This window comes from Eleutherodactylus coqui, chromosome 3, assembly GCF_035609145.1.
Source record: "Eleutherodactylus coqui strain aEleCoq1 chromosome 3, aEleCoq1.hap1, whole genome shotgun sequence".
NCBI lineage: Eukaryota > Metazoa > Chordata > Amphibia > Anura > Eleutherodactylidae > Eleutherodactylus > Eleutherodactylus coqui.
In genome coordinates this window covers 232,750,625-232,766,105 of record NC_089839.1, presented here as the reverse complement: position 1 = coordinate 232,766,105, position 15,481 = coordinate 232,750,625, and the positions used below count along the sequence as shown (strand labels likewise).

Below are 15,481 nucleotides of genomic sequence, written 5' to 3'. Positions count from 1 at the left end.
CGTGCTGATCAATTCTATTTTACAAAAGCTTTATTGGCATATCCAAAAACTGTCCCTTGGTGTTGTATAAAGCCTGATAATAGTCCCGAAAGGTGTCAGCTATTAGGCTGGGAGTGTGTATCTCTGACCCTGAGGGAAATTTGTATTTGGAGAGTTGATGTCTCATGGTGCAGTCATCATTTTTTCGTTAAAAAAACGCCTGTTGCTATTCCGAGATCTATTATAATTGTGATCCAGGAGGGTCTTTATCTTAGTTCTGGAGCGCTTCAAATTAGCGAACTCCACTTCGGAGAGTGTTAAATATTCCCTGGATAGTGGGAATGAGGTCTGCCAGGCCCATGGCTTTAGAAAGGCTCTGCATCTAGATGTTCTTATGGAGGTTTCTGGGCAGTGTGATGGTCAATAATTTCATGCTGTTCTATTTGAAGCACAGACTGGGCTAAAGAGCTAGTTTCAAGTTGTTGGCCGACGGCTGCAGATAGAGATACAAAACCTAACTTACACATAGCCTCTAAGCGCTGGATATAGCCCTCCATGTCCAGTTTAGTGGGCATAGCCCCTACCTGGGAATGCGTAGTCTTTAGTTTTTCATACATGAGGACTGACAGCAGTTGATAGTATCAATAAGTCACCCTGTGCGCTCGGTCAGCAGAAAGGGAGCGGTGTTCATAGGCGCCTGTAGGGGGGACTGAAGAGGAAGCGGCAGGAGTAGTGGTGGTGCTAGCCATATTGAAGGAGGTGCCGCAGGATCTATGTGCATCCATGTCAGTTAGGAATCGGTGAATATTGCTAGAAATGGCAGGAGCTGAAGTGCCTGGAGAGTTGGTAGAGGGTTTCCTGCTGTTTTTGTCCATGTTGGGAGCTGGAAGAAGTGAGTGGTCAGGGCCCAGGGAAGTAGCGGAGCTCTCACAGTGAGTGTCCTTTTAGCGCCATAGCCAGGCTGCACCCCGCTATTCAGTATTTTAAAAAGGAAGAAGGGATTCAATAGAGGCACCTGTATTTCTGGAAATATATTTGTGTATGTATAAGTCAGCAGCTGTAGCTGAGCAATATTGTAACTCTACTGGATATGGCCATGGGTTAACGGCACCATTGTATGTGAGCTATATTACAGTACATATATATTTATGTATGTCTCAGCAGTTAATGATCTTCTCATGTAATTATTCATGTTCATTTACTTTTAGAGCCCTTAATGCAAGTCAAATTAAGACTCTGAATATAGATGTCTTACCTGGATACTATGACCCCTACTCTGGAAGAACACTGACCAGGGGTGAAATTGGATGCTTCCTCAGTCATTATTATGTGTGGAATGAGGTAAATGAGATTGCCAACAAAAATCACACAAGAATGCAGAGATCACTTTAAGTAAATGAATTAGGCCTCTTGCACATGACCATATCTTGAGATTGTACGTGTTATGTTTGTGTAGGGCACAAGTATGGCACCCTTCATGGACATTTCCAACACATTAGACAACAATGTTATTAATGACCTCAAAGGACGTATTATATCATCAAAATGCGAGGAACACAAAATAGGGCAATAATAGTAACAGAAATCCAAAAATAGGAGCTCTATTCTTAACCGACTTTGGAGTGGTAGACTCTGCCTAGAAGTAGAGCGATCGCGCTGATAGGGGCAGCCCTACATCGGGAACCTAGAAGGCCTAGTCTGTCCCTAGCTGACGGATAGAAAAGATGTTTAATGCAAATGGAAAGAGCAATGTAATTATTCACAGGTTCTTAGCTGACAGGAGTCCGCTGCCTCAAACACTTCAGACAGAACAATAACTGGCACTGGTATAGTGGTGGGCAGGAAACAAATGCACTTTCATTATCGCTGATTGGATGGTTAGCGGAAATACCTCCCTGTTAGCCAATCAGTCCATACACTGCAGGAGATGTTGTAGTAGGATTGAGAAGAAGGAAATCCTATAAACTGAGCCCACTAAGGGATTTCTGACAGACGACACCCAAGGGGCCTTATGCAGGCACACAAAAGAAGGCACTTAGTGGCACCCGGCACTGAATGACAGGGCACCCCGGCTCAACTTCTAGATTGCAAGTGAACTCTGCTGTCAGGACTGGTTAGGAAACAGGGGGCACGGAAGTCCCTACACCAGCCCTCTCCCCTGTCCCTGCCTACTTGCCCCCCTGGGCTAAACCCCAGGGCGACAACTGGGCGGCGGTCCCTACTCTGCACTAAGGAAGACCCCATGACACATGGGACAGAGAAGATCAACTAACCAAAAGCAACTGACAAAACACAACCTCAGAGTAAGGAACATAAAGGGTTAACTACACAAGAACGTCAGGCCGAGGGAAAGGACAGGCTCAAAGTCAAGGAATAGCCAAGTCAAAAGCTGAAGACTGAACTGCTGTAGCGGGTGTTAGCTGGACAGGACCAAAACAAACACTGGCACTGAGCTCCAGTCTAAGCCGAGCTAAATACAGGAGTCCCCACCTAGGGCGTGGCAGGATGTGATGATGCGGCGGCCGGCGATGCAACAGACCCGGCCCCCCTCCAGCCATGCCTCCCAACAGGGGAACTCCGAACGCTCACCAACACAGGGGAACCCCGAGCAGAGCGACACCCGCACGACCGCCAACAGCATCGGGAAGACCAGCACGCCTACGCCGGGAACCAACGCTCCCAGCGTTGAGCCTCCTCCTAACATCTCCACTTAAGAGTCAATAGAGCCTGAAAAAAGATATCTAACAAATATGCATATTTTACAATCACATGAGACCCATATTAGGGATCATTGTTATATTTTATATGAAAGAATATATTGATGAGAACAAACTAGAATATATCAGCACAAAATAGAATTAGGAAATAAAATGCCTCCATAAGGGCTCGTTCACATCAATGTCAGTCTTATGACGGAACAAAATTGTGCCGGACGGTTCCCCATTGACTATAATGAAGGGCCTTTCGATTTCCACCCAGTAGTCCAAAATTGATACCAGAAATTGGCCAATGTGAACAAACCCTAATGCTGATGCAAATACTGAGGCAGAAGCAGACAAAGCCATTCATATTCCATGCTCTCTCTCACTTAGTTTGTATTTTTCCAGTAGTTAGATGAGTTTCGGAATGAATGCACTTTTCCTGAAGCTCTTTAGGACACATCATATTCAGTACGGCTCGCACTCCTCGTATGAAACGTCTAATGAGTTTACAATGCTTCTTTCCTTCATCACTAACCGTATTGTTCCAGGTGGTTGATAAAGGCTTTGAAAAAGCCCTGGTGATAGAAGATGATGTACGGTTTGAGTATCAGTTTAAGAGTAAACTTGTAAAGCTCATGACAGACATTGAAGCAGCTGCTGTAGACTGGGATTTAATGTAAGTACCTGTAATTGTATTTTATACAGGGTGTAGTCACTGATCCAGCGTTATATCTCAATATTGGTGTTCTATACTGAAATAATAGCATGCTTAGGAAGCCATGCGCATTGCATGTCTATCAGGCGCTTGTCATGTACCAAAGTTGTGTCAGTGACGCCCATGTCATGTAGCAGACTGAGTTTGGAACATGCGCATGTACTGTGGCACAGCTGTATCTGTCATGCGCAGAACATGGGTTTCAATTTGAAGTAAAACCCAACTGCAAAGTAAGAGTAGCATGTGAGAAGCAGAAATCCACTTTTCTGCATCTCTCTAGATCCTGTGGGATGTCTACTATGACTGAAGTAAGACAAGTGTACTCTAAGTGGCCTCCTTCTGCTATGATACATGCATGGAGCCGTCTGACTGTGCAGTCCATGGCTGACGCCATCATCGGGGACCGTGACAGTCAACAGCAAAGTGCTGATTCAGTACTGGTGCCATGCAAATTACTAGTAAGAGCACAACCCAACCAGAAGACAATGCAAATTTCAACCTAAACGTGTGGATTGGAATTTGGCGCAATCGCCTCATTGGACCTGTGTTCATTCATAGCTCAAGTACTATTGGCTGTACATGTCCACCCTAATGACAGGGTATCGGGAGAAATGGAGTACTCAGTTTCAGAGGGCAGCAGGATTAAGACATACAGATAGTCCCCGACTTGCGAACATTTGATTTACGAATTTCGCAAGATGCGAACAATCTGTTCTGCTCAGTATGATGTAATGCTATGGCATTGCATCATACTGTGCAGGGACCGGGCAGGCTTCTATCAAGCCTGATAGAAGCCTGTCCGGTCAGATCGCTGTGCGGTTGCTAGGCAGCCGGGGACCTTCTGAAAGGCCCTAGGGCTGTCTATGCCGAGCGCCTATCAAGCCGTGCGCTTGATGGGCACTCTGCATAGGCAGCCCTGGGGCCTTTCAGGAGGTCCCCGGCTGCCTAGCAACTGCACAGCGTCCTGCGATCTCATCGTGGGACGCTGTACGGGCCCCCTGAACGTCGGGTGCAGGCTGTTTCTTTCAGTGGGCACCCGGGGGCAGCAGTTCCGACGAGCCACGCCGCTCGTTTGAACTGTTAACACTTTAAATACCGCTGTCAGAGAGGTATTTAAAGTGTTAACAGTTCCGACCAGCGGCGCGGCTCGTCGGAACTGCTGCCGCCAGGTGCTCGCTGTAAGAACAGCCGGCACCCGACGTTGTATGGAGCGGGATCCACCCGCGATCCCGCTCCATACTACCATTTGTTCGGACTTGCGAACAAATGAACTTGCGAACAGGTTCCTGGAACGGAAGATGTTCGCAAGTAGGGGACTATCTGTATACAGTAATATCTTGGGTTAAGAGTGCCTCAGCTTACAAGCTGTTAGACTTGAGAGCAGGTTGTCTCCCGGATTTTAGCTCTGATTTAAGAGCAAAAACTTGGGTTAAGAGCCTTGCTCTCAATGAGGCCACCGCTGCTGCCAGTGGCCCCATTGAAAGCAATGGCCTGCCGACAACCCCTGCAGTGATTTTTGGGGAAGGGCTTTAAATATAAGCCCTTCCTTGAAAGTCTTCCCTAGCTGTAGTAAAAAAGATATATACTCACCTGTCCGGGGCTCAGGCATGTCTACTGCCTGCTTGTTCTTCCTGCATTTTTAATCCCCAGCTGCTGAAAAGCTTCAGAGCAGTGCAGGGAGAAGAAGCAGTGGCTAGACACACATGAGTCCTGGCATACAGGTGAGTATATATTTTTATTTTTTTACTACAGCTAGGGATGATTTTCAGGGAAGGGCATATATTTAAAGCCCTTCCCGGAAAATCACTGCGGGGGTGCCGGCGTCCTATTTCTTTCAATGGAGCAACACCATCTCCATTGATATCAGTGGGAGAGCTTTGTGATCCGGAACGGATTAATGGCTTTTCCATTCATTTCAATGGGGAAAATTGATTTGACTTACGAGTGTTTTGGGTTAAGAGCTCCGTCACAGAACAAATTAAACTCTTAACCCAAGGCACCACTTAGTTAAAGCCGCCCTCTGGTCCTGGACAAAGAAAGGTGGACACCACTAGTCAATTCACGCAGCATGTAGTGTCTTATTTCCCATTTACGACGCTTGTCACACGGAATTTGTTCAAACGAGAATGTGCGATAATCGGCGCATCTAAATACAAAGCCGTCATTTACTATTCGTTTAGTTTTCATTTGTTGTTTACTTTCAACTAGCATAACAATCCTTGCTGGTTCGTTCACTTCTCGCTGCGTCTAAAGCTCCCCCCGCTCAGCATTTCACATAGAATGTTTAGATTGATTTTTCAGCATTGATCTGCCTGCCTAAACATTCTGCGTGAGCGCGAACAAGTAGCAGAGACGTCATCCGCTCATGCAGATCCTTTAGCTAACAGTCGTCCCATGTAAATGGGGCATTAGACTAATGATACACATAATGCACAGTGTGCATCAGCTAGTTGGAGGGGCTGGTGTGGCCATCTTTGTTTGTCCAGGATCGGACCTGCTTTTTGGTGAGCAGCCTGGATCCATTTTTTTTGCCACTATTCATTGATTTATACTATTTTACGGATTTTCATGGACAATGTAATTTTTTTAATCACTTTTTATCGCTGCAGTGTTGATTCATTCTGCAGTGTTGGCAATATGATTTTTATTAGCCGTTTTTGGATCAAACAAATGCCAAATGTATATTGTAGATACAGTACTTAATTACCTGTCATCCTCATTACTATTTCCATCTTACAATTAATTACATTTTCAGTATATGTGCAATTTTATATATTGGCTTGAGTGGATCTGATTCATATTGTACTTATTGGGCCAGTGGCAATTCCCCTCAACTCCCCAATACCATGCATATTCAGATAGTCCTGATGCATGGTTATTGTCATACGGGGAGGTGGTAAGCTATTAGAGACCCCCCAGATGACTGATTTTATATTTCCTGGGCACAGCTTAAAAAGTGAATATCCTATTTTACTATATTCTTCACCTGGCATAGTCATTGGCCTTTTGATAATATACTAGTAATTATTAGCAAATTATAGTACCACTGTTTCTGGTGGCGCCATACAGCTTTACTACATGCACTCACACACACACAGGTGTGGTACATGGGCACGTGACACACACACAGCTGTGTTACATGCCATGCATCTAACAGACACAGCTCTGCTACATGGCACATCCGTCACAGACACAGCTTTGATACATGCCATGCGCCTGACAGACACAGCTCTGCTACATGGCATGCGCCTGACAGACACAGCTCTGCTACATGACATGCACGTGACTGACACAATTTTGGTACATGGCATGCGCCTGCTAGACATGCCATGTGCAGGGTACAAACATAGCTCTGCTACATTATATGCACATGACAGACACAGCTGTGCCACAGTACATGCGCATGTTACAAACTCGGCTTTGGTACATGACATGCACGTCACAGACACAGTTTTGATACATGACATGCGCCTGACAAACCTGACATGTGCAGGGTACAAACACAGCTCTTCTACATTATATGCGCATGACAGACACAGCTGTGCCACAGTACATGTGCAAATTACAAACTCAGCTTTGCTACATGACATTTGTGTCACAGACACAGCTTTAGTACATGACATGCGCCTGACAGACACAACATGTGCATGGTACAAACACAGCTCTGCTACATTATATGCACAGGACAGACACAGCTGTGCCACACTACACGTGCATGTTACAAACTCAGCTTTGCCACATGACATGCACGTCACAGCACAGACACAGCTCTGCTACATGACGTGCACGTGACATACACAGCTTTGGTATATCACATGCGCATCACAAACACAGCTGTGCTACATGACATACATTCATGCTTACTATACACATTACACACACAGCACATTAGACAAACAGACACTCGCAGCTCTACTACATTTGTGCTGACTGCACATATGACACACAGCTCCTGGATACAGTGATGAGCCCCTGGGTCATGTCATCCCTGACTCCACCCACACAGGTGATCACATGATGGTGATGTCATCACAGGGCCTGGCAGTTTCTGTTGGCTTGTCCAGTATACAGAGCTACCAAACTCTAGAATGGCTTCTCCCACAGCAGTGACATCACCACAGGTCCTTCAGCCCGCCAGATCTCTGTGGTGATGGTAGGTCAGTGACTCTTGTCAGGACCACTGAGTTGTGTCTGACATAATAGCGCCTTAGTTGTATTCTCAGTGTGTTATGACCTGCAATGATGTCACCAGGAGGCGGAGTTATGACATTGCCAGGGGCGTGGCTATGAAATTCACTCACTCACATACATACAGACAAGTGGTCGTTAATAGTTTGATAGCGGTAATGTATTTTTTTAAATCTTGTCTCTGTAGCTACATTGGGAGGAAAAGAATGCAAGTGAAACGTCCTGAAAAGGCAGTTCCAAATGTGATGAATTTGGTTGAAGCAGATTATTCATACTGGACATTGGGTTATGCCATCTCACAGAAGGGTGCCCAAAAACTGATTAAAGCTGAACCCTTGGGCAAGATGCTGCCAGTAGATGAATTTTTTCCAGTGATGTATAACAAGCATCCAGTGTAAGTGTATCCACATAAACTATATATATATATTGTTGTATCAACGTGTTAAAAACAATGGCTCTCATTTAACCCCTTTCTACGCACTCCACGGGAATTTAACTAAAGGGCTAGAAGCCTATTATGTGCGGTCTTTGATAGTATTGCGCGCTCCTGCACACAATGTCATCGGCAGGATCAGGCTGATACACAGCTTTATCCAATACTGTGACAGGGGAGTGAAATAATCAGTTCCTTGTCACTAAAGATCGCTGAACACAGAGATTCTGAGCACCGTGTTCTCTAATGCGGTGCGGAGGCCTGCAGAAAATACACGAGCTGCATGTCTGAGTATACATATTCCTGGTAACAGTAATGGGTTGTTACCTCTATATGCACAACTACAGTCGCCGCTATGGAGCATAGTTGCGCATGAACCAGGCTTTTTTTTTTTCAGAGCATTCAAAGTCGAGTTTGATTAAAACAGCAGGAAGATAGTTAATACTACGTGTGAGAAAGATAGGGCAAGTCCTATCTTTTTTTGCACGTCTTATTAATGAACAAGAATCCCGATAGTGAAAACGAAACCATTGAAATCAATCATTTTCAAGGCCGCATAACAGGACTAAATCACGGCTTAGATCACTGTTATTGGTGATCTGTATACAGAAGCACACAGATCATATGAACAAATATAGAAACTGCAAAAAATAAAGTAGGCTTAAACAGATGGGCATGAAATCACGAAAGCAAAACGGGATGAAACAAAACCATTGAGTGTTAACCCTTTGCAATCCAATTTTGGATTCAGGGTTTCCTATGGGGCTTTCTATTTCTGCCATTTTACAATAGCACCATCTGCTGGCTAGAGCCAGTACTGTAGTATGGGACCCTGCCGGATGTCTTCCGACATCTGAGCTGTACAGGCTTTAATTTAGAATGTGGGGAAAAGACTTCAGACAGTGGATTGGAAAGGGTTAATACTACATGTGAGAAAGATTGGGCAGGACCTATCTTCTCGCTTTTGTTTTCAAACTCACGCGGAATAGCGCAGATTTTTACCTTGTTCCTGCACAACTCAGCTTTGTAGCAGTGAGCGTACTTGTGCGTAAGCTCATGTGAAGAAGCTCTAAAACATAAAAAGCCCCCTTCCCCTAGAAGTGCATACTTCAGGTACTCCGGTATTAATACATTGCTGTCATGTAGGATGCATGTTACCTGAAATATACAATATTACCCTGGCCACCAGTTTTCAGCTTTATTTAAAGTGGTTTTCTGTTGCACATGGTTTAAAAATTTATTGATTTTGGGTTATAGACCACATTTGTGATGGCTGAACCGCTTTTTCTGGCATACATGTGAATTAGGCACTAGAGTCATATAGAGTCTGATGTTTTTTAACACCACTTAGCTCTAATTAGAACTATTTCAACTTTTTTGCTTTGTTTTCTGATACTAAAGACCAACCTGTTTTTGACGCATGATCTTAAGGGCTCTTTCACACGGGGGCTGCGTCTTTCGGTCGGTCGCGTCATGGTCACAGCGCAGCCGAAAATCCCATAAACAAGAGGCAGCAGTGACCAGGACACGGCTGCATCTCCTGTTTATGCGTTTGTTCAGATGACTGGGTGCGGTGAGTATACGCTGGGACCCGGAATACCGTCAGGCGGGGAGAGAAAGTTTAGCTCTGTTAAACTTTCTCCTCCTTCCCTCCCCCTCTCCGCCCTTTTCCGGCTGTCGGCAATGGGAGGGGGTGTGATGGGGCGGGAGCTAGTGTGCTAATCTTCCGCCCCTTCCCTTTGCCAACAGCTGGTGAAGGGACGGAGAGGGGCAGGAAAGGGGGAAGGAGCTTAGCAGAGACGCTGCTAAACTCCCTCCTATCTCCCTTTACCGACAGCTCTCATAGGCTCCCATAGGGGTTTATAGGAACGGCCTTTGTATTCCAGCAAAAGCATAGGTCCAGAACGATCTTTTCTGGCCAGCATAAAAACAGCTGACCGCTATCTTTTCCGGCCGACCATTTTTACACACCCGAAAATCGGCCATCTGAACTGATGCATTGAAATCCAATGCACCAGATGGTCACGTATATCGTCCGGCTGTGAAAACAGGGCTGATATACCCTCGTGTGAGTAAGCCCTAAGGTGCATATTTTAATTTTAGTTGTTATAATGAGCAACATTTTGAAATAAGCCCAGCAGCCCCGGAAGAAGCACATATATACATGGCAGTTTGTGTATGGAAGCGCCTGGTGGGCAGAACATGATTTAAGTTCTTCATCCCTCCAAAATGCCATGAAGAAGGATGCAGCCCAACATATTCGTTTGAGGGACTTTGGGTATTTGCAAATATTTGAGTTAAACCTATTTCTTCCCTTTTTAACTAGGTTTTATATACTTTTATAGTGTTAGAATGATATCATTTGACATCATTTTTTGTCTATAGAGAGAAGTATATGGAGTATTATCACCCACGGGATCTCAAGGCTTTTTCTGCGGAGCCCCTGCTTGTTTACCCGACTCATTACACCGGCCAACCTGGATATTTTAGTGACACAGAAACATCTACCATATGGGACAATGAAACCGTGTCAACCGATTGGGACCGAAAATATTCTGGAAAAACAAGGCAGCAGGGTCAGATACACACGGATGCTCAGAATACAGATGCCTTGCCACCTCAGACTACACTTGACACATCATCTCGGGATGAACTATGATTACTATAGAGCTGTGTGTATAGCCCCTAGGTCGTGTATAGAAAAAAATGTTTACTGTGAATATTTTGGTACAGCAAATAATTTTATAGGAGCAGCACATGTATAAAGCATTGGCTAGAAATGTCATGCTACATCTAAGGTGTTGATGAAAATGTCACTGAATGACTTGAGTTCCATGTTAGGCAGGTTCACACATGGGGTATGTGGGCAGAAGTATTGAGTTTGTGCCGGTTACACAAAAAAAAAAGACTACAGGGAAAACTTTTTAACCTGCTTATTGATATGTTTTATATATCACACAAACATTTCAGGTATGTTGTATCTACCTGCTACTCAGTGCATACATGTTGGTTGCAGCTGTCACACTACTGTGGTGACCATCGAAGAGGTTCAAGCAGGGGCGTAACTAAAGGCTCAGGGGCCCTGATGCAAAAGGTGAGCAGGGCCCCCCCCCTCTATCTGTATCTGTACCCGTACCCATACCTAAACCATGCTGCACAGAAACATAACTTGAAGCTCCCGGGCCCCGATGCAAAACTTGTAACAGGGCCCCCAACTATAATGCTTTATTCATAGTACTGGGCTCCCTATATGGAGAAGAGAGGCCTTATGGGCCCCCTAGGGCTCCTAGGCCCGGGTGCAACCGCATCCCCTGCACCCTCTATAGTTACGCCCCTGGGTTCAAGGAGTAGCAAGGAAATACAACTGGTATGAGATTCTCATGTGACGGTCACACAGCAAATTGGTCCATAGGAAAGTCCTAGGATGAAAGTATTTGGGTCCAAATCGCTCAACTGCTACAGTATTATTGATAAGCCGAGATTCCAGGTAAACTTTTGTAGAATTTATTTTTGTTTGTATATTACAAGATATTAATTGTTCAACGCAGTAAATTCTGAGTACATTTTGATACTGAGAAACATGTTTATGAGAAAATCTATTCTGACTGACTTTGATACTAAGAATTGTATCAGTAATTATTCTATCAAGCCTATGTGCAAGTTATTTAAGTGGGATATGTATTACATTTTCATTCAGGAGTCTGTAGAAAATCAAAGTACGAAATATTCATAAAATTATTTTTTGTTACTGAAATTGTGATGTTAAATATTGTTGTAAAAACAAGAATTATATATTAAAATAAAACCATTGGACAAACCCAGTAGAAGTGCCGTCCACTGCCTGTTGTCAAGTGTTGTTTTCTCTGTTACTGGAGATTGATTGATGGCAAAATGGGAATAGCAGTGTTAAGGACCGCTGCCCAGTCCCATAACCTTTCAGGTCTTCAGGTCCAAATTAGAACCATATCTGGATGCATCCCAGAAACCAAGAACTAGACACTGAGACAGTTGTCAGTTTCCTCAGATACGTAGAGTAAAAACCACGGCAGGCAACAGGTGGTTCTGGCTGTAGGAGGACGTGTGCGTACTCTGAGCGTTTATTACCTTTGTATAATTTTTTATACAGGAAAGGAATGGTTGATTAGTGACAGCGTTAATCTCATTGGGTTAGGCAGAAATTATGAGTCATGCACTGTTCGGCAATTGTACAGCGTGAGAGTCTATGAACTGTCCTTTAAAGTATCTGTTTATTCCAGGTGGTCTGGTTCTCCCTTGTGATTTAGACGGTCAGCACAGCCAGTTCCTTTGTTGAAAGCTGGAGGCATGGGGGGGCTACTTCTGATAACAATTGTACATCAGACACCTAGACTTGGTTTCTCGGAAGAATAGAAACAAATCATTAGACACTGTACCGTACCTCCTGCTCTAAACTTATTTCTGCTTTGAATTATTGTTTTACTACACACAAGCTTATTTACATCTTATAATGCTCCATTTTGTATCTAGCGGCCATTTTGAGACAGATTCTTCCATATTATGAGCCTGTACCTTCTCAGTAGGAGAGGGATGCATTATCCTGGTCATTGAAGTCTGTGAGAAGAGTAGAGAAGGGACAGAAGTAGAGACTCAGATGTGGTGTAAGAGCTAATAGTGATTGATTTGCTGCTAATTATTCACATCTCTACTGCTCAGTACAGCAGGGATGGAGAAATGTGTTTTTGCTGGAGTGGCCCTTTAACCTTCAACTGTTGATGTGATTTATTTGTTACATTTCTGTGGGTGTGGGGTCCTACAGTGTCTGATATATTGTGGTTGATTTTTTTCGCAATATTGAACTGGGTGTAACTTGTTTTTTTAATTAATTTTTAGGTTTTAAATAATTAAAAAACATCTAGAACTAATCAACTTTTATTTATATATTTTAGTAATGTTACATAATAAAGAGCGGGGGAGTATGCAACTTTTGGGATCGGGAGGGGTCAGGGAGACTCCATGTCCACCGTTAATGGTTAACACAAACTAGGCCAAAATGCAGAAGCAGTGTGTGAAAAATTAAATGTACCCCATGAACCAATAGCTTGTGGAGCTGCATTTATCAGCATGAAATTAAAGCAATCATTTGCTGCATTACTTTACTAGTCTTACATCCTTCTGGAGGCATTTTGGCCCACTCTTTACAGTGTATCAGTTCATTGAGGTTTCTGGGCATTTGTTTATACACAGCTCTCTTAAAGCCATGCCAAGCATTTCAGTTGGGTTGAGGTCTGGACTTTGACTGGACCATTGCAATATCCTGATTATTTTCTTTTTCAGTCATTCTCATGTAGATGTGCTGGTGTGCTTGGAATTATTGCCCTGTTGCAATACCCACTTTCGACTAAGTTTTAGCATTTTGATCGATGGCCTGACATTTGACCCCAGAATACTTTGGTATACAGAGGATTTCATGGTCGACTCAATGACTGCAAGGTGCCCAGATCAACCCTTCCAAACAAGCTATACTTGTTCAGTCTTTTTCTAATTGTACTGTCATGAATAGAGATGAGCGAGCACCAAAATGCTCGGGTGCTCGTTACTCGAGACGAACTTTTCGAGGGTTCGTTTCGAATAACGAACCCCATTGAAGTCAATGGGCGACCCAAGCATTTTTGTATATCGCCGATGCTCGCTAAGGTTTTCATTTGTGAAAATCTGCAAAACCCAAGAAAGTGATGGAAACGACACAGCAACGGATAGGGCAGGTGAGGGGCTACATGTTGGGCTGCATCTCAAGTTCACAGGTCCCACTATTAAGCCAGAATAGCGGCAAGAGTGCCCCCCCCCAACAACTTTTACTTCTGAAAAGCCCTCATTAGCAATGGATACCTTAGCTAAGCACCACACTACCTCCAACAAAGCACAATCACTGCCTGCATGACACTCCGCTGCCACTTCTCCTGGGTAACATGCTGCCCAACCACCCCGCACGACCCAGTGTCCACAGCGCACACCAAAGTGTCCCTGCGCAGCCTTCAGCTGCCCTCATGCCACGCCACACTCATGTCTATTTATAAGTGCGTCTGCCAGAGGAACCGCAGGCACACACTGCAGAGGGTTGGCAAGGCAGCGACCCTCTTTAAAAGGGGCGGGGCAATAGTCCACAATGCTGTACAGAAGCAATGAGAAAGCCAATCCTGTGCCACCTCCATCAGGAGCTGCACACGTGGGCATAGCAATGGGGAACCTATGTGCCACACAGTATTCATTCTGTCAAGGTGTCTGCATGCCCCAGTCAGACCGCGTTTTTTTATAAATAGTCACAGGCAGGTACAACTCCGCAATGGGAATTCCGTGTGCACCCACAGCATGGGTGGCTCCCTGGAACCCACCCGTTGTACATAAATGTATCCCATTGCAGTGCCCTGGACAGCAGAGCTAACGTCAGATGAAATACAGGTGGGCTTCGGCCCACATTGCATGCCCCAGTCAGACTGGGGTTCTTTAGAAGTGGACACATGCAGTTACAACTCCCTGTGGACCCACAGCATGGGTTGTTCCCTGGAACCCACCGGCGGTACATAAAAATATCCCATTGCATTGCCCATCACAGCTGAGGTAGTAATGTCATGTTTAATGCAGGTGGGCTTCGGCCCACACTGCATGCCCCAGTCAGACTGGGGTTCTTTAGAAGTGGAAACAGATGCATTTACAACTCCCTGTGGACCCACAGCATGGGTGGGTGCCAGGAAGCCACCGGCGGTACATAACAATATCCCATTGCATTGCCCATCACAGCTGAGGTAGTAATGTCATGTTTAATGCAGGTGGGCTTCGGCCCACACTGCATGCCCCAGTCAGACTGGGGTTCTTTAGAAGTGGACACATGCAGTTACAACTCCCTGTGGACCCACAGCATGGGTGGCTCCCTGGAACCCACCGGCGGTACATAAATATATCCCATTGCATTGCCCATCACAGCTGAGGTAGTAATGTCATGTTTAATGCAGGTGGGCTTCGGCCCACACTGCATGCCCCAGTCAGACTGGGGTTCTTTAGAAGTGGAAACAGATGCATTTACAACTCCCTGTGGACCCACAGCATGGGTGGCTCCCTGGAACCCACCGGTGGTACATAAATATATCCCATTGCATTGCCCATCACAGCTGATGTTATGTCAGCTGTAATGCAGGTGGGCCAAAAATTTATTGGATTACACTGTAGGCGAGGGCCCACAAAAATTGGTGTACCAACAGTACTAATGTACCTAAGAAAAATTGCCCATGCCCAACCGAGAGGGCAGGTGAAACCCATTAATGGCTTTGGTTAATGTGGCTTAATTGGTAACTAGGCCTGGAGGCAGCCCAGTTAAAATAAAAATTGGTTGAGGTGAAAGTTTCAACGCTTTAATGAGCATTGAAACGTATAAAAATTGTTTGACTGAGCCTTGTGGGCCTAAGAAAAATTGCACGTTCGGCGTGATTACGT

The 15,481-nt window shown here is 44.8% G+C and overlaps 1 protein-coding gene across 1 annotated transcript in view; it reads left to right on the top strand.

Moving 5' to 3' along the window:
• COLGALT2 (collagen beta(1-O)galactosyltransferase 2) overlaps positions 1-11,834 on the top strand; it is an 84,861-nt gene extending 73,027 nt beyond the window's left edge. The window contains exons 9-12 of the mRNA XM_066597087.1: positions 1,188-1,320; positions 3,230-3,357; positions 7,772-7,978; positions 10,403-11,834. Coding sequence (XP_066453184.1) covers positions 1,188-1,320; positions 3,230-3,357; positions 7,772-7,978; positions 10,403-10,676 — 742 coding nt within the window. The 3' untranslated portion in view covers positions 10,677-11,834. The remainder of the gene's footprint in view (positions 1-1,187; positions 1,321-3,229; positions 3,358-7,771; positions 7,979-10,402) is intronic.
• The last annotated feature ends 3,647 nt before the right edge of the window (positions 11,835-15,481 follow it).